General features: G+C 44.4%; 1 protein-coding gene across 2 annotated transcripts in view; it reads left to right on the forward strand.

The window, feature by feature from the left end:
* fbln5 (fibulin 5) overlaps positions 1-20,129 on the forward strand; it is a 65,659-nt gene that overhangs the window by 31,175 nt on the left and 14,355 nt on the right. For both annotated transcript variants that reach the window (XM_078234311.1, XM_078234312.1), the window contains exons 5-7: positions 5,797-5,919; positions 6,933-7,049; positions 10,762-10,881. In XM_078234311.1, the coding sequence (XP_078090437.1) occupies positions 5,797-5,919; positions 6,933-7,049; positions 10,762-10,881 (360 nt within the window). The remainder of the gene's footprint in view (positions 1-5,796; positions 5,920-6,932; positions 7,050-10,761; positions 10,882-20,129) is intronic.

Below are 20,129 nucleotides of genomic sequence, written 5' to 3' on the forward strand. Positions count from 1 at the left end.
GGCTTTTACGTGCAAATGCAACAATCTACACTCTGCCTTGGGATTGATCTACATAGGCACTTGGAGCCATCTATTATTTTAATCTTTATCTTGATGAATTCCATTGACCGTACTAATGATTTCATTCTGTAACAATGCCTTTTTATTTATGTCTTCCAGAAACAATGCAAATTATTTTCTGAACAAGTCCAAAAAAGGAATATCTTTTGCACTCAGAGACCACATGAATCTGTTGTTCTAAATCTTCTCTCTGGCAGGAATATAGGGTTTCATTTAAACACGCTAGCTCTCGGCTGGCTTGCACCTCAGATTTCCAGTTGCACAATCTTTTTTCTACTTTACTTTTTAAAAATTTTACTCAATCCTGTGGATATTTGATGCTATCCCAAGACATTCAGCCAGTGATGACAATGGCTTCAAGTCTGGTGATTGCAAAGGTGGGGGAGGAAGAAGAACGTCTCACTATTGGCCAATAAATTATATTCCCAGTAAATCTCTGCTTTATAAGTTAGAAACCATACAGTGCCAAGGGAGGCCATTCGGCCCATCGGGTCTGCACCGACCACAATCCCACTCCAGGCCCTCTCCCCACAGCCTCACACATTTACCCCACTAACCCCTCTAACCTACGCATCCCGGGACACTAAGGGGCAATTTAGCATGGCCAATCCACCTAACCCGCACATTTTTGGAGTGTGGGAGGAAACCGGAGCATCCGGAGGAAACCCACGCAGACACGGGGAGAATGTGCAAATTCCACTCGGGCAGTGATCCAAGCTGGGAATCGAACCCAGGTCCCTGGAGCTGTGAGGCTGCAGTGCCGCCATGTCGCCCATATCAGTTGATCAGGTGATCAGGTATCCCGCACGGAACCGGCCCACAACTTCCAGCAACTCAACGAGGTTGTGGAAATGGCAGCGAGGTTAATTTTTTCAAAAGCTGCTTTGTCTGGTCATTGCCACGTGTCATGTTTCTCAACAAGGAGTGAGGTTAATCACTGTAAAGAAAGTGTACCTTTCACAGAGTTTAGTATGATGGTGGGGGAAGGGAACAGATTGTTTTGTAATGAATAGAATTAGAATTTGTTGCTTACTGGAATCATCAAGGTGCTTTCAATTTTCCCCAAGGATTCAATCTTGCACTAGCAATATATTCAGAGGTACAGAGAGGATTCTGAAACAGATTTGATTTGATTTATTATTGTCACAGTGAAAAGTATTGCTTCTTGCATGCTATACAGGCAACATATACCGTTCATAGAGTACAGTAAGAAGTCTCACGACGCCAGGTTAAAGTCCAACAGGTTTATTTGGAATCACAAACTTTTGGAGCACTGCTCCTTCATCAGGTGAGTGGATGCTCAGGCATTGCTCCTTCATCAGCCACTCACCTGATGAAGGGGCAGCGCTCCGAAAGCTCGTGACAAGGTCCCTCATGGGAGGTTAGTTAGGAAGGTTCAGTCACTGGGTATACATGGGGAGGTAGTAAATTGGATAAGACACTGGCTCAATGGAAGAAGCCAGAGAGTGGTTGTGGAGGATTGCTTCTCTGAGTGGAGGCCTGTGACTAGTGGTGTGCCGCAGGGATCGGTGTTGGGTCCATTGTTGTTTGTCATCTATATCAATGATCTGGATGATAATGTGGTTAATTGGATCAGCAAGTTTGCTGATGATACAAAGATTGGAGGTGTAGTGGACAGTGAGGAAGGTTTTCAAAGCTTGCAGAGGGATTTGGACCAACTAGAAAAATGGGCTGAAAAATGGCAAATGGAATTTAACGCAGACAAGTGTGAGATATTGCACTTTGGAAGGACAAACCAAAGAAGAACGTACAGGGTAAATGGTAGGACTCTGAAGAGTGCAGTTGAACAGAGGGATCTGGGAATACAGGTACAGAGTTCCCTAAAAGTGACGTCACAGGTGGATAGGGTCGTAAAGAGTGCCTTTGGTACATTGGCCTTTATAAATCGGAGTATCGAGTATAAAAGCTGGAGTGTTATGGTAAGGTTATATAAGGCATTGGTGAGGCCGAATTTGGAGTATTGTGTACAGTTTTGGTCACCTAGTTACAGGAAGGATGTAAATAAGATTGAAAGAGTGCAGAGAAGGTTCACAAGGATGTTGCCAGGACTTGAGAAGCTGAGTTACAGAGAGAGATTGAATAGGTTGGGACTTTATTCCCTGGAGCGTAGAAGATTGAGGGGAGATTTGATAGAGGTGTATAAGATTTTGATGGGTATAGATAGAGTGAATGCAAGCAGGCTTTTTCCGCTGAGGCTAGGGGAGAAAAAACCCAGAGGGCATGGGTTAAGGATGAAAGGAGAAAAGTTTAAAGGGAATATTAGGGGGGGCTTCTTCACGCAGAGAGTGGTGGGAGTGTGGAATGAGCTGCCGGATAAAGTGGTAAATGCGGGGTTACTTTTAACATTTAAGAAAAACTTGGACGGGTTCATGGATGAGAGGGGTGTGGAGGGATATGGTCCAAGTGCAGGTCAGTGGGACTAGGCATAAAATGGTTCGGCACAGACAAGAAGGGCCAAAAGGCCTGTTTCTGAGCTGTAATTTTCTATGGTTCTATGGTTCTAGGAGCAGGTCATTCAGCCTTTAGTGCCTTCTCAGCCGTTCATTCTGATCATGGCTGATCATCCAACACAGTAACCTGTTCCCACTGCCCCCCATATCCTTTGATCCCTTTAGCCCCAAGTGCTATATCTAACTCTTTCTTTAAAACATACAGGCCGGAATTCTCCAATATCACACGGCCTGCCGCTACTGCCAGCGTGTGAATTTGGCGTTCAGACTTAAAGGGACTATCCACTGCACTACCTTTATCAAGAGAATTTCCACAATGAGATTTGTTCAAAGGAGCAGGAATTAAAAATGTGCAGAAATGAACAGCACAAAGGAATGAAATGTTAATATCTTGAAGAGGCTTAAATGGGTGAATGGCCTCCAGTGAGCTGAGAACGGTGTGAAAACTGCCACAGTTAGTGAGCGTGGTTTGATTTGAATTAATGTACTGATGGCAAAACTTTCCCTGAGGATTGTTATAATAAATTCTACACTTAACTGTGATATCAGATTAATAACCACCTGGGAATTGTGATGTGAGATTATAGAACATATTATTAGAACTGGTTATTTAACAACTAAGCCAGAAATGACCAGAGCTGCAGGAATACAATAATACAACATAATGATATAATCACTAAAATGGAATCTTTCCACTGGCCTGTATAATATTTTTGCAGAGATATTTGGGGCTCTGCATACTGTGGCAAGGAACTCGTTGGACAAGTTTCTCCCCAGAGAGATGCGTTTGATAATATTTGTACTGGAGAATGCTGCCTCGATAATTATTTTCATCAGCTATTACCGACTCAGTTCTCCTGCTTAATTAGTGGTTAACTCTTCCTTTCCCCAGGGGCTCACAGCTCCCAGTCTCTCTTTCCCTCGGGCCTCCCTAACAATGGGATGTAAATGTACTGAAAAAGGGACAATAATGAGATGTGTCTAAATAATGATTTTTGTTTTGTTAAATCAGAGATTAGCAAGTTATTTAAGGGACAAATACAGAGCTGGAAAAAACTCAGGGATAATTTTGTGCCTCTAACATATCGGGCAGTTTGATAATCACCTCTATGAAGCTCCTTTGGATGTCAAAGGCAACATATAAATTCTTATTGTTATAGGCGTTGCCATCATCCCATGCTCTGCCCCCTGAGAATTCAAAACAGATACTCACCCTCGATTGCCTTTGTGGCATCATTAAGAGCTATCAAAGAATTAAAAGGCGGCACGGTGGCACAGTGGTTAGCACTGCTGCCTCACAGCACCAGGGACCTGGGTTCGATTCCCAGCTTGGGTCACTGTCTGTGTGGAGTTTGCACGTTTTCCATGTGTCTGCGTGGGTTTCCTCCGGGTGCTCCAGTTTCCTCCCACAGTCCAAAAGATGTGCAGGTTAGGTGAACTGGCCATGCTAAAATTCTCCCTCAGTGTATCCAAACAGACATCGGGATGTGGTGACTAGAGGATTTTCACAGTAACTTCATCGCAGTGCTAGTGTAAGCCTAATAAATAAACTTAAAGTTTTACTTGACATGCCAAAGTTAGTGAGGGCTCAGGAGAACCCAAGTTTGTTAAAGGCCATTGATCCAGGGAGAGATTTGTCCACGTTACACTGGACACTGCATGGGGTGTTCTCTCTGTGGTCAGAACAGTATAGTGTCCTATAGGTGATCCTGCTGCCCATCGCAGTGGACTCCTTACTGTGCAGTGGCCTGGAGCATGCAATTGAACCCATTACGGAATGGTTTGTATCTGTAGCTGCAGTCATGGGAGCCCCACCTCATCATGGTCTGGCCTTGGGTGCAATGACCTCAGAACACCCAGACTCTTGTTCCTGCCTGTGGCTGCGTTTTTACTGGGCCTCAGGGAGTTTGCAGAGAAGTGGAGGTGAAAGATTGGGTGGGAGGATGGGGGAGGCGATGGGAGGGCGTGGCGGTGAAGGTGGCGGATGGCCCTCCTGTCCTGAGGCCAATTGAAGAACATGTGTCCCCTAGGAAACACCTCCTCTTCAACTCCTTGCCCCCTCCCTACTAAACCCCCTCCCAAGACCTGCCTGAGCAACCGTAGCAAGCCTGATCCCACTCATCTGAATTCCGGGACCTCCTCCGTCGAAGCTTATGCTGCCGATTAGTGTGCCAGAGGTGGCCATCCCAAAGAATCCAATGCATTGTCTTCAGTCATTGGAATTCGAACAGCCATACCTAAACTTCCTTCAATGAATGCACCAATGGGACCACATTTGATCACTGTATGACTGGCCTAAACTTCCCGTGCCCACTGAAAAACAACACTGGCAGTCCCACTCCAGAGAATTGAATACAAAAGTCCGGCCGACACACTCCAGTTCAGCCATGAGGAGGTGCCATCTTTCAGCTGAGATGTTAATCCGAGGTCCTGCCTTCCCTCTGAGGTGGACATGAAAGATCCCATGGCTCTATTACTTAGAAGTACGAAGAAGTTGTCACGGCCAACATTCATCCCTCAACCAATATCACTGAATCCGATTATCTTGGTCGTTATCGCATTGCTATTTGTGGGAGCTTGCTGTGTACAAATTGGCCGCTGGTTTCCTACAGCAAAAGAGACATCAGTGACAGTAGGGACGGCAAGATCACATGGTGGTTAGCACTGCTGTCTCAGTGCCATTGACCCGGGTTCGATGCCCAGCTTGGGTCACTGTCTGTGCAGAGTCTCCACGTTCTCCCTGTGTCTGCATGGGTTTCCTTCGGGTTTCTCCGGTTTCCTCTCACAGTCCGAAAGATATGCTGGTTAGGTGCATTGGCCATGCTAAATTCTCCCTCTGTGTATCTGAACAGGCGCCGGAATGTGACGACTAGGGGATTTTACACAGTGACTCCATTGCAGTGTTAATGTAAGCCTATTAGTGACTAATAAATAAGCTTAGTTGAGTGCTTTGGAATGTTCCAAGGCTGTGGAAGGTGCTATATGAATGCAAGTCTTTCTTTTGTCTATGGATTGTGAGATGAACAGGGGAAACATTCAAGCTTTTCATTTAGAGATCTGTGGCCAGTATAAAGTGACAGTAACAAGAGAAACTGTCCGGTATGAGATGATAGTATTTAAGTACCATTTCTCCGATGTAATATTGTGACTGTATCCAGCTGCTACGGCTGAGCAAGTCATCTCTCTTTGACTTCCACCTTTAAAGAAAGACCTGGAAGTAATCTTGCAGCATCGCAAACATGTTTGTCTTCCTTCCCCTGTACAGATATCGATGAATGTACATCAGGGACCCACCAGTGTAACCCTTCGCAGATCTGTATAAACACCGAAGGAGGCTACAGCTGCTCCTGCACTGAGGGCTACTGGTTAGCAGAAGGACAGTGTATGGGTAAGTGTCAATTTACTCTGACATGCATGAAGGAAGTAAAATAAATCCCCCAGGATTTCTACTCAGAGATGTCACCCCTGTAGGAAACAAATGATTAGAAAATAAATCATAGAATCCCTACAGTGTAGAAGGAGATCATTCGACCCATCAGGTCTGCACTGACCACAATCCCACCTAGCCCATAACCCATGCATTTATCCAAGCTAGTCCTCCTGACACTCAGGGGCAATTGAGCATGGCCAATCAACCTAACCCATGCATCTTTGGCCCCTGGAGGAAACCCACGCAGGCACAGGGAGAACATGCAAACTTCACACAGTCAGTGACCCAAGCCGGGAATCGACTCTGGGTCCCTGGCGCTGTGAGGCAACAGTGCTAACCGCTGTGCTGCCGCGCCACCTAGGCTCAATTTGTTGCAGCTTCTTCACTCAAGTCTCCTGTTGTTTGAACTCATGTGTGAAGAGTCATTGGGTGAGTGAGGTGACAAATAGCAAGAGTCGGAACCTGCCTGATTGGTATCGTCACTGGACTAGTAATCCAGAGACCCAGAGTAATGCTCTGGGGACATGGGTTCAAATCCCACCATGGCAGATAGTGAAATTTGAATTCAATAAAAATCTGGAATTAAAAGTCTGATGATGACCATGAAACCATTGTCGATTGTTGTACAAAAATACATCTGGTTCACTAATGTCCTTTAGGGAAGGAAATCTATTATCCTTACCTGGTCTGGTCTACATGTGACTCCAGATCTATAACAATCGTTGACTCAATTGTGCTCTGATATGGAGGGCAGTTAAGGATGGGCAATAAATGCTGGTTCAGCCAGCGATGCCCACATGAATAAAATTAATTTTCTGTGCTATAACACAAATAAGTGCTTTTAACTCATGTTCATCCTTGAAGATATTGAATAAGTACGATGGTGAAACGTTATGTGATTAGCTCTTGTTCCGAGCGTGAATGTGTCACTACATAAATTAAGATTAAACTCCACTCTGTTTCCTCATTAGACATTGATGAATGTCGACATGGATACTGTCAGCAACTGTGCGCCAACATCGCTGGCTCCTACTCCTGCCAGTGTAATTCTGGATTTCTGCTGAACCCTGACGGAAGGTCATGTCAAGGTAGCATCATTCGATCTAAGTTGTAAAATTCAAAGTGGGAGTAATCCCAGAACTGACTTTTGAAATTATTGGACCTTCCAGTCTAATAAATCAAATGTGCAGCAAATATCTGAGCCAATGCAAAATGTTCCTCCTTGCTGCTCATTGGCATTTTCCTACTCTGCGAACAATGTCCAACGTAAGTCCAGTAAGAAGTCTCACAACACCAGGTTAAAGTCCAACAGGTTCATTTGGAATCACGAGCTTTCGGAGCGCTGCTCCTTCATCCTTCATGTTGTGAGACTTCCTACTGTGCCCATCCCAGTCCAATGCCGGCATCTCCATCTCACAACGTAAGTTCATGAGAAGTTAGGAAGAGATGTTCACCTGATCATTAAAGCCATGTGTAGACTACTTCCAGTTCCCTGCGGAATTGGAACTAAGCCTATCTTTCTCTACTCCCTCATGGAAATGGAATGCCCCAACTTGTCTCAGTCATGGCTCAGTTGGTAGCACGTTTGCCTCCGTGCCAAAAGGTTGTGGGTTCAAGTCCAACTCCAGGACCCGGGCACAGAAATCAAGGTTGACATTGCAATGCATTCCTGAGAGTGAGATTTGCTATCTTGTGGATGCAGTGTTAAACTGAAGCCCCCTCTGCCCTCTCACGTGGATGGAAACAATCCCGTGGCATAATTTCAAAGAAGAACAGGGAAGTTAACCTCGGTGTCCTGCCCAATGTTTATCCCTCAATCAACATCACCAAAACAGATTCTTTCATCATTTTATTACATTGCTGTTTGCGTGGATTCACTATGCACCATGTACGCTCTGACAAAGGGTCATCCAGACTCGAAACATTAGCTCTACTCTCTCTCCACCGATACTATCAGACCTGCTGAGGTTTTCCAGCATTTTCTGTTCCTGGGTTGCCCTGTACAAATTGGCTGCCATGTTTCCTACAACAGTGACTACATTTCAAAGGTACTTCATTACGGTGAAGCGCTTTGGGATGAAATGAACTATATAAATGCAAATCTTTCCTTCCTATCTGCCTTTGCCTGTTTGAACGGAGGTATTATTTGTAACAGTGAATAGTGGCCTTAGCAATAAGTTAACAGCTTCAGATAAGAATTAGTTGCTGCCAAATTACACTTGAATTTATCTCCTTAGCTCATAACAAAATCCCTTTGTCCTCCTCACCTGATTTGGCACAAAGAACTTTCCCATATTCACTTGCTAATTACTCTTCAACATTTGATTGTGTGGCTACTTGGTCCACGTTTTCAATGAGAACAGACTTGGCAATCTGCGCTACTCTCGATGCATGCTTCATGTATTCAGAGGCTCATTCACCCATGTCCTTCTTTTAACCCCTTCAAAAACCAGCATTCATTTCGTAAGCTGTATGTTCAAAACAGAATCAGTGCTTCAGCCATAGCTCAGCTCTAAGCTTACATACATGCACATATGCAACTGTACACACATGCAAACATGTACATATGCAAACATGTACATATGCAAACATACACACATACACACATGCAAACATACACACACATGCAAACATACACACACATGCAAACATACACACATACATACATGCAAACATACACACATGTAAACAGTCATTACCCTTCTCTGGACATGTACAATGGGGATTTGATGCTGTAGTCTAAATATTTCACTTTATGTATGTGAGAAATAGTCAGTTTGCCACTGGTAGTCCTCATGCCTTACGAACATGAAGGAAACTCGTGGGCACCCAACTACAGTAACTCTCCGACTCAGCTGAGCATAGATCTAATGGGTTAGCTCTTCCTGTGCACCGCCACTTGCCATTTCAAGAAACATTATTGTCCAGGTGGGCAGTGCTAAACACCACTTCATGCCAGGTACCGCCAGCTGGTATTTCAGGGGTAACTGCCCAACTGCTGACACAACATGGGCCTTCATTTAATGGAAGAAAATTAAATGTGGAGTTGACTTGCTCCATGACAGCCTGCCCCACAGCCCTGGCCAGTCAATTGGCCGACAGCTCCAGCAGTCCCTGCGGCTCCCAGGGTGCATCTGTGGGTGCTACAGGCTGCAAGCAGCTCCATTAAGGAGGCCCAATGGCCCCCAGAGTAAGATACGTTTGGGGTATTGGATGGGGTGGGTTTGGGCATCTTGGGGAAGGGGGTTGAGAGGTGGCGGGTGGGTGGTTTTAGAGAGCAGGTGGGTAGGACAAAAGGTGGGGGCTGCTCCTAAGGTGCAAAGGACACCACCCAAAAAGTGGTACCCCCCCACTCTTCCTTTCCACCCATTAAAAAACTTACATTAAAAAAATGGCCTACCCACTCCCATCTGACTGTCCATGTAGTCTGTCATGGGCAGCCTACTGTCAGGGTCAATTGGCTTGTTAACAAGTTCAATATACCCTTGAATATTTATTTAAATATGTTGGGTGGGCTGCCAATTTCCATGTTATGGGGGTGTGTGGAAAGGCAGTGACGTTGACACCCCCCCTATTTTGCATGCCCCCTGCCCCAATCCTAAAAACATGCCCATGGTCCTATTTCATAGTCTCATTAAATCCAGCCCAGGGTCTCATTTCTATTCCTGTTTTGGTCCTTCACCCTATGGCAGGCTGACCCTAGCGGGAGAGTGTAGGATTAACCCCAAGACTGGGAGAAGCTGGCACCAATGTTGCCTCAGCAAAATAGATGCTGTCAGTAACTCTTCCTGGAGATCACTCACAGCCGGAGCAATATTTATCTCAGGTTTTTTTGAATAATTAAGCGATATGTTTTTTTGCCAGTTCTTCTTTTGGGCGACCTGACAGGTCAGAATGGTCTCAACTGGGCAACTCTTCAACTGCAATGAGTACCTGTTGAGAAAGAACAAGATAGAGCTTGCATTAATATAGTGCCTGTTACAATCTGAGAATGTCCTAAAACATCCTAAAACACAGCAGCCAATAAAATAATAATTGTTGTGGGAATCGCGGCAGCTAATTCACAAACAACAAAATCTCACAAACAACAACGTGGAGTAAATGATGTAAACTGTTTGAAACTTTATCCTCTGGTGTGATGGGTCACATCCAGTTGTGGTCATCAAACTCCCTTGTTGCTTTGGACAGAACACCATTTTTTCATGTACACTTTTCTCATGTGCATTTCTTCATGTACATTTTTTTCATGTATATTTTTAATATATATTTTCTCCGGTGCAATTTGTCATGCACATTTTTAATGTATATTTTCCCATGTGCATTTTTATGTGTATTTTTTAACGTATATTTTCCCCTGTGCAATTTGTCATGTACATTTTCATGTATATTTTTCCATGTACATTTTTTCATATACACCTTGAGTGTGTGCATTTTTTCATGTCCATTTTTTATGTACTTTTTAATGTATATTTGCCCATGTGCATTTTTTTCACATCTATTTTTTCATGTAACCCCTTCTAATTTTACAAATATTTTCCTTGCCTAAGAATCAAGACTGTGGCATCTTCTCATCTCATGTACACAAATTTAGCCATGTGCTTGTCTTTGACAGCGTTTACTTTGTGAGTTGCTTCCTGTAGCCTCCATGTGGCCTTGAATGTTGGTGCATTTGTCTTTGACAGTCGTCGCCTGGAGTTCACTAGGGCATGATTTTCATAAGAGGATAAAGGACATCTGATTTACTTTATCCCCACATGTGACTCACTGTGCTGACACTCGTTCTATATCTCCATAATCTAGATGTCGACGAATGTGCTGGAGAGAATCCTTGCAGCCAACATTGCATCAACACATATGGTTCCTTCCTTTGTCGCTGTGATACTGGATATGAATTAAGCTCAGAGGGAACAGGCTGTGAGGGTAAGAAATGGAACAGAATTTTCTTTTTTAAAAGCCTGTCTTTAATTTCTTGCCTCCGATTCCGCCTTCCACCACCAGCAAGGCCCTAACCCAAATGTACACTCCATGTCTGATGGCACGGAGGCACAGTGGTTAGGACTGCTGCCTCACATCGCCAAGGACTCGAGTTCAATTCCGGCCTTGGGTGACTGTGTGGAATTTGTACGTTCTCCCCGTGTCTGCGTGAGTTTCCTCCGGGTGCTCCGGTTTCCTCCCACAGTCTAAAGATGTGCAGGTTAGATGCATTGGCCATGCTAAATTGTCCCTTAGAGTCATAAGATGTGTAGGTTAGGGGGATTAGCAGGGTAAATACGTGGAGTTACGGGATAGGGCCTGGATGGGATGCTCTGCTGGAATTGGTGCGGACACGATTGGCCAAATGGCCTCCTTCTGCACTGTAGGGATTCTATGATTCATTGAACAGTGTGTGAAGTACTCCATGATTTCTCTAACATGATTACTTCATACTTGGTCGACTATCTGGTTATTGTTGGAAACACTCCCAAGACCTTTCGTTTTCCATACCCTTGATATGCTATGACCAGTATACAACTACTTGCTGGAAACTAGCAAGACTCAAAAGATCTACGACCAGTGAATGTGAACAAGTTTATATCTGTGCCGACTAAATTAATGGAGTCAATGACAAGATGAGGCCAAGTGCTAAAAAAAGGGAAATCGCTGCATGCAATGTCCATTTGGTTTTCAACTAAACTGGAAGCTCAAACTATAATATTTATTCAGAGGACCATGTTTTCAATGTTAGATACAGAAAAATAAACAAGCAAAGCCTTAGGCTAATATTAATGGTTTTACAAGTAATCTGTAGAAAAATAAACATGTTATATTCAGACAAAGCGAATATGACGGCATTAGATTATTCTGCTAAATTGCCATTTGCAAACTGTCTTTTAACACGCCCACTAAAATCTGTTGACTGTGCAGTGTTTAGAAATGATCTTGATTCTTGTCTCAGCTTTGCCGTAGCCTCTGAGTTTGAGAATTGTTTCCTTTATGTTCAACGTTGAAAACATGGCTCTCTTCGGCAACATGGGATGTTTTTGATTGTTATATAATGCTATGTGAATGCACGTTGTTTGTTAAGAAGTGTGCCGTATGGTCAGGTACTCGACATTCAAGCAAAAAGAATCCAGATCTTGGTCAGCACTGCTCACCCTGGAATTATAGAATCCCTACAGTGCAGAAGGAGGCTGTTTGGCCCATCAAGCCTGCACCAACTCTCTCTTATAGTTTCCTTACCTAGACCCTTTTCCCCCACCCTATCCCTGTAGCCCCACACATTTGCCATGGCTAATCCATCTAACCTACACACCCTGGCGCACCAAGGGGCAATTTAGCATGGCCAATCCACCTAACCTGCACACCTTTGGAGTTTGGGAAGAAACCAGAGCACCCAGAGGAAACCCACACAGAATGTGCAAATTCCACACAGTCACCCAAGGCTGGAATTGAACCCAGGTCGCAGGTGCTGTGAGGCAGCAGTGGTAACGACTTTGCCATCGTGCTACCCTTCTTGCAGCTAAAGCTGTGGTGAGGCGTACTTTAGGATGGATGAATGAAGGGTGTATAGATAATCAACTCAACGATAGTTTTGATATGTGATGCCATCAATGCTTTGATATCCACTCACTTTCTCATCTAGCCTAACAAGCCTGCATAAATTCAAATTGATTAGGGCCACTTGGATAGCTGTATGCTGCAAGTGGCTTCTTGAGCTGAGCCAAGGGTTAGAATTGGAAAGTGTGTGGTAAACAAACAGGATATGGGATCAGGGTGGATAATAGAGAAATAGCCCAGTGTGGGTTTTTGCAAGGCGCATGCCCTGATGGGTCAGTTAGGGTTAGTGTTAGGGTTAGGGTTAGGGTCAGGGGAGATTTTGGCTTTGTGACAGAAAAGACATTGGAAATAAAAATGGGGAAAGGGGTAAATGGGGTTCCCATCACCTGCTTGGCACAGCGCCTAGCACTGCTGCCTCATAATGCCAGGGACCCGGGTTCGATCCCCGCTTGGGTCACTTGGGATGGGGCCTAATCAAGTCCAAGGCAACCTTCAGCTGCCATCAACTTGAGTACGTATCGTCAGAAACCACAAGTGGCATTGTCTAGAAGAATTTAACATCAACGGCAGTTAATATAAAACAAATGATAAATCTGTCAACTGCCGGAAAGGGTAACAGCGCTGTAATTGCTAAATTCTTCACTGTGTTTTAATCCAGCTTGAATTCCAAATAAAATATTGTATTAAGTCATTTCCTGTCACAAATGAGAAATTTTTGAATCGTATCCCGTAGTTAGGCTGTAATTTGCTTGAAATAACAGATTACACACAGAATGTTATGACTGAAGTCGCAGACTTGTTTTATAAAAAAAAACACAACTCCGTTTGCTGTTAATATTCATAATGAGTGATCAGGATGAGTGTAAACCATAAAATAAATTTAGATTTTAAAATTCTATTCATTTACCAGATGTCAATATGTGTAAATTGTTGAGGGTGGATGGGCACATTGAGAAAGTGGTTAAAATGGTACACAGGATATTGGGCTGGGTATCAAAGCAAGAACATAGAACATAGAACATTACAGCGCAGTACAGGCCCTTCGGCCCTCGATGTTGCGCCGATCAGTGGTACCAATCTAAAGCCCCTCTAATCTACACTATTCCAATGTCATCCATATGTTTATCCAATAACCATTTGAATGCTCTTAATGTTGACGAGTCCACTACTGCTGCAGGCAGGGCATTCCACGCCCTTACTACTCTCTGAGTAAAGAACCTACCTCTAACATCTGTCCTATATCTCTCAGGTTATGATGAACCTGTTTAAAACACTGGTGTAGCCTCCACTGGAATATTGTGTCCAGTTCTGGGGCATCAATCAGACCACAATTAGAATAGTGTGAACAGTTTTGGTCCTCTTATCTAAGGAAAGATATACTGGCATTGGAGGCAGTCCAAAAGTCTGTAGCATGCCTAATCAGAAATTCTTCCAGTTTGCGCTGGGCATCACTGGAACATTGCAGCAGGCCTAGGAAGGACATGTGAGCATGAGAGCAAAATGCTGAGTTGAAATGGCAAGCAACTGGAAGGTTGGAATCTTGGTGCTCGTAGACGGAGGGAAGGTGTTCCGTAAAGCGATCACCCAGTCTGCATTTAGCCTCCCCGATGTAGAGGGTGTTGTTTTTCCCGGTGTATTAGTTCACTTCCGGGATGTCATTGCTGGGGAATGGAACATTTTCCAACGTGTAACACTCAGTGTCAGTGATTGCGCAATGCCCAGCTCAGGCCGTGACTGGCCAGATCCAGAATAAAACTCCCTCTGCCCTGTACACACCTCATTTCCAACCCTAAAGCTGTTGACCCCTCTTGAAACAGGAAGGAGTTTTTTTTCATTTCCCACAGCCCCGGGTTGGAACTCTTGTAACTGTGGAGGGGTTTGTCTTGTGTGTCTCGACTGGATTGCATTCGAGACTCACAAGACAAAAGGAGAGGAGTGAGGACAGCGTGTTCCTCTGACAATCTGCTAATCCTTTCAGGAACGTTTTTCTTACAAGGAAATGTTCCTTTGTTTGGAAAAGGACAAGTGATGTATTATTACCGGAGCTGATGTGGAGGAGTTACTGCATGCAGCAGTGCGAATCACTTGTTCATAGTAACCATGGAAACCATAGACACCCTACAATGCAGAAGGAGGCCATTCAGCCCATCAAGGCTGCACCGACCACAATCCCACCTAGGCCCTATCCCCGTAATCCCACATGTTTACCCCGCTAATCCCTCGAACCTATGCATCCCAGGGCAATTTAGCTTGTCCAATACGCCTTACCCTCACATCTTTGGACTGTGGGAGGAAACCAGAGCACCCGGAGGAAACCCACACAGACACGGGGTTAGTCAGTGCATATCGATAGTCAATCTGCTTCCATCGCTGTAAGGTGTGATAATTCTTTCCAACAGAGTTGCCCTGAATGGGGCCATCAGCACTCACTGTTTCAACAAAACAAACCGTGGAAAGCCCACAAATAAATCTAGCAAAACGGGAAAGAGGTTAACATCAGTGATGAATCTTTCCCATGGATTGATCTTCCGAAAGGATTTTCCCAGTAAATGTTACAGCCCACAGTTAAAGCCTTAAGGACAGGAATATATTGACTGATGTCCAAAAAGCAAAGAACTGCACTGAGGTCAATTATGAATCATAGAATCTTCACAGTACAGAAGGAGGCCATTCGGCCTATCGAGTCTGTACTGCCCACAATCCCACCCAGGCCCTATTCCCGTAACCCCCATTTACCCTGCTAATCCCCCTGACATTAGGGTCAATTTAACATGACCAATCCACCTAACCCACACAGCTTTGGAGTGTGGGAGGAAACCGGAGCACCCGGAGGAAACCCACACAGAAATGGGGAGAACGTGCAGACTCCACGCAGACAGTGACCCAAGGCTGGAATTGAACCTGGGTCCCATGTGCTGTGAGGCAGCAGTGTTAACCACTGCGCCACCGGGCCGCCCCAGAATTTTCCCGTCCTGCCTGTCATGGGAATCTAGCGGACAGGACAGGACCACGCAAAGATCATTGACCTTGGGCGGGTTTTTCCAGACTTGGGCGAACGCGGCCAGAAAATCCCGCCCAATGTGGTTAGCACTGCTGCCTCACAGCTCAGGGACCCGGGTTCAATTCTGGCCTTGGGTGACAGTGTGGAGTTTGCATGTTCTTTCCATTTCTGCGTGGGTTTCCTCTAGGTGCTCCGGTTTCCGCCCACACTCCAAAGACGTGCGGGTTTGGTGGATTGGCCATGCTAAATTGCCCCTTAGTGACAGCGGGATTGGCAGGAGTTTCCCTAGATTGGGCAGTCAGAAACAGGCTCCTGAGTTTTCGTGAAGATGGAAACCTTTTGGTTCCTACAACATCTACAGATTTTGTCCCAAGAATTGTAGGTTAGATGGATTAGCCATGGTAAATGGTTACAGGGAAAGGGTGGGGGAGAGGGCCTGGGTAAGACACTCTGTCAGAGAATTGGTGCAGTCTCGATGGGCCGAATGGCCTCTTCTGCACTGTAGGGTCTCTATGACTCCTTCTTGCTCCATTCCTGGATCTTGGTAGTCGCACAACATATTATAACAGGTGAAAGAATGTGGTCCAAACAGGAGATGTTACAGCTAGCCTGCAATCTTAAAGTAAGAAGGACTTGCATTTGTACAACACCTTTCATGACATTAGGATGTCTCCAGGCACTTTGCAGCCAATAGTTTTCAATTCACTGTTTTAATGTTAGAAGTGCGGCAGCCAATTAATGCTCAGGAAGATCCCACATCAGCAATAAACAGAGAAGCTGAGTTTTTCCCTGATGTTAATTGAAGGATACTGCGGAAATTCTCCTTGGCTTTGTTTCAAATCAAGCCATGGGATCTTTTGCATCCTGAATAGGCCAAACAGGGCCTCGATTTAATGTCTCAATTTAAAGACATCATATCTGACACGGTGGCACAGCAGTTAGCACCACCACCTCACAGCTTCACAGACCTGGGTTCAATTCCGGCCTTGGGGTAACTATCTGTACAGAGTTTGCACATTCTCCCCGTGTCGGCGTGGATTTCCTCCGGGTGCTCCGGTTTCCTCCCACAGATGTGCCGGATAGGTGGATTGGCCGTGCTAAATTGTCCCTTAGTGTCCCAAGATGTAGGTTAGATGGATCAGTCATGGGATTATGGGGAAAGGAGTTGGGGGGAGAGGACCTGGGCAGAGTCAATGGGCTGAATGGCCACTTCTGCACTGTAGGGATTCTATGGTTCTCTGATTCGATGACAGTGCAGCATTCCCTCTGTTCTGCACTGTCAAGTGTCAGCCGAAATGATGTGTTTAAGTCGCTGGAATGAGACTGAAGCCCACGACCCAAAGATGAGAACGCGATCACTGACGTTTGACAGCACAGGAATAATGTCCAGTTTAGCTTCCTATTAGAATGAGTTGAACACCTTAAAAAATACAAAGCTTTAACTGGCTGTGCAACAGTGCTCTACAAAAATCAGCAGCATTGACTAGAAGTAGCGTTTTCAGTGCTCTGCTACTGTGGATTTTAAGGTAGTTTTGGGAACCACCCAACTGTGAAACTGTGCAGTGGACTTTGTTTCACAATAGGAAACTGTTACTCATGGGCAGAAATCAAATAAAAGAATACACACAGAAAGAGTGATGCCATGTCTCAGAGAGCTTGTAGAACAGTTGCTAACAGACCCCATCGGTGCATTTTGTTACATTTTTTAATGCGTGTTACAATACACGCCCTTGTTGAATTGCCTCTGCATAATCCACCATTAAACTGCAGTCCAAGAAGAAACGTATCAATATGTAGTAAGCTTGTATTTAATGTAACCCTTCGATGCTGGGCATGTTTTGTTCTTCAATTTCTGCCCCCTTCCTCGAAGATATTCCCTTAGTTTCGCAGCTACATGGAATGGCAATTTTTAAGATTCATTCATGGGATGTGGGCGTCGCTGGCTGGGCCAGCATTTATTGCCCATCCCTGAGGGTATTAAGAGTAAACTATTTTGCTGTGGGGTCTGGAGGCCAGACCAGGTAACGATGGCAGGTTTCCTTCCCTAAAGGACATTAGTGAACCAGATGGGTTTTTACGACAATGTTTCTTGGTCATTATTAGTTAAAAAAAAAAATTGAATTCAATTTTCACCATCTGCCGTGGTGGGGTTTGAACCCTGGTCCTCAGAACATTACCCTGGGTCTCTGGATTACTAGCGATAATACCATTATGCCACCACCTCCTCATACACATAGACTTCCCAGCACTGAAACAAGACAACCTGCCCAAATTGGTTGTCTATGCTTTATATAAGCCTCCTCACACCTCACTTCACTTAACCCCATCAATAAAACCCTCTATTCCATTCTCCCTCATGTAACCATCCCGTTTTCCCTCGAAATACACTAATGCTATTGAATGGCGACTCACCTTAATACAGAACACCGCATGATCTCAGGATGTCACAAAGCACCTTACAACCAATGAAGTGACTTTTTAAAACTTGTTTGCTGTTGTAATGTAGGAAATGCAGCAGCCATTTTCTACACAGCAAGTTCCCGCAAACAACAGTTCAATTATAAACAAATAAATGTTTTTTTGTTAAAAGCAAAATACTGCAGATGCTGGAATCTGAAACAAAAACAAAAAATGCTGGAAAATCTCAGTAGGTCTGTCAACATCTGTGGAGAGAGAATAGGGCCAACATTTTGAATCGGGATTGTCCAAAGTTTTCTGTGAAATTGTTTTTTTTGGTGATCTTTATTGAGGGATAAATATTGATCAGGACATCAGATCGAACCCTGCTCTTGTTTGAAATTGTGTTTTCGGGATCATAGGCGGATGGTTTCGTGTCTTGTCTAAACAATGCACTGGATATTTGTGCTAAAATTACTGGAGAGGAATGTGAACCCACAATCTTCTAATCCAGAGGCAAGAGTTGAGCCATGGCTAACAATATTCACCTGAAGTGCTCCGTGCCAGTCACCCTTGGGTAATTTCCCAAGTGAATATTTTTTTCAGGCGTGAGGCTTTACAGTCACTGACTGCCGGCTATCAGACTGTGGAGGGCATCACAGCCGAACGTGATCCTACCCTGACCTGATGTCCACCAATATACACATACAGCCACTCTTTCAGCAAAACTCTTGTGTTTAGGAGCAAAATTCTTCATCTTGGCATATTTACCGCTATCCAGTCTAAAATCAACTAACTCCACACAGACCAAGGGTCAAATCACAGGACTCCTAGGCCCCTGAGAGTTTGGGATAAAGACTCAGGAGGAATCAGGACATTTTTCTAAACAAATAAGGAACCTACAGTCAATCTGTAAATACGTAGGCTTCAGGGAAAAGTGTTAAGAAGAGACTTTCCATTTTGTCACTTATGCTGTTGGACTATCCCCGTTTCATGTTTAAGACAGCCATCTTCTCTAGTGTCTATTTCTGTGAGAGATTTTATTGAAGTGGTCTTAAGATGCTTGCCTCCAGAGGCAGCCTCATGGCATGGACACATCACTACGGAAAGCCTGAGGTCTTCATCAGACCGTTTACATTTCAAAACCCAAATGGTGCCCACTGCGCCATGGGTATGTGGAAATTTCTCCCTCCCCGACCTCCCCAGGCCCTGCACCGTAATTCTGCCCCTCCCTCCCCACCACCAGCCCACCATGTTACATGAAAGCAGAGTGTCTTCCCCTTGTATTGCGAAAGCAGATCAAATGGAAGCTTAAATCAAGGGCAATACCTTGAGAGTGCAAGGAAGAAACAGGAAAGTTGAAATTTTTCCTCAGATTTGTCCTTTTAAAACAATATAAAAGCAATCAGTGCGACAGAGAACCGGAAAGGACAACATTTAGTACAACCATTCCAGCCTGCATCAACTCTGAGGTTGTAATGTTAAATCCCGCCACCTTGTGGCCACTCTGTAACAGTGCCCATCCATTGCAGGAAACTTCAATTTCCTTTATTCAGGCACTGCCCAGGACTTTATTGCATAAATTGTGTTTAAAAATCCAGTCCATATTAAAGTTTTTTTCCTAAATGTATTATCTAATAGGAGTATGCTTGCATACTAACAGGAGTTAAACTATAACTTTGACGCATCTCGCTTGGAATATGATTCTGGTTATATTCCCTCAAAGTCACTTCATTTAAATTATCTAATGAATCAGTCTAAGTTCTCACAATTCAGATCATTACATGTTTCAAATATATTCTAGAATAAATATTGAATTGTCAGGAACATTTCCTGCTTACTTTTCACACGATTGAAGGTGGCAATGTGGTGCTCTGCCTCCAAGACGCTATTTACGTTTAGAATATTTGGAGAGAGGGCACCGACATTTTGCAGTGTCCTCTCCTTTACATACATTCTATTGCAGCATGTGGATCCTCTCAAGGTAGAAGGCCCCTGATGAGCCCTCCATCTTTGAGATCCTGCCCGCCATCTTTAAATTAATGGCCTCTGGACACTAATTGGCCACCCCAATAAAAATCACGATGAGTTACCGTTTCCCTCCCTCTCTCCTCGGCTCCCCGCGCCCACCATTACCTCAGGGTGCTCTCGACACCGTGAAATTGTCCTAAACTCTGGATTACCATCCAGAGAGGAAGTCCTGCCCTATTAGTTTTACTTTTTTTTATTTATT

The sequence above is a fragment of the Mustelus asterias genome, chromosome 18 (genome assembly GCF_964213995.1).
Source record: "Mustelus asterias chromosome 18, sMusAst1.hap1.1, whole genome shotgun sequence".
NCBI lineage: Eukaryota > Metazoa > Chordata > Chondrichthyes > Carcharhiniformes > Triakidae > Mustelus > Mustelus asterias.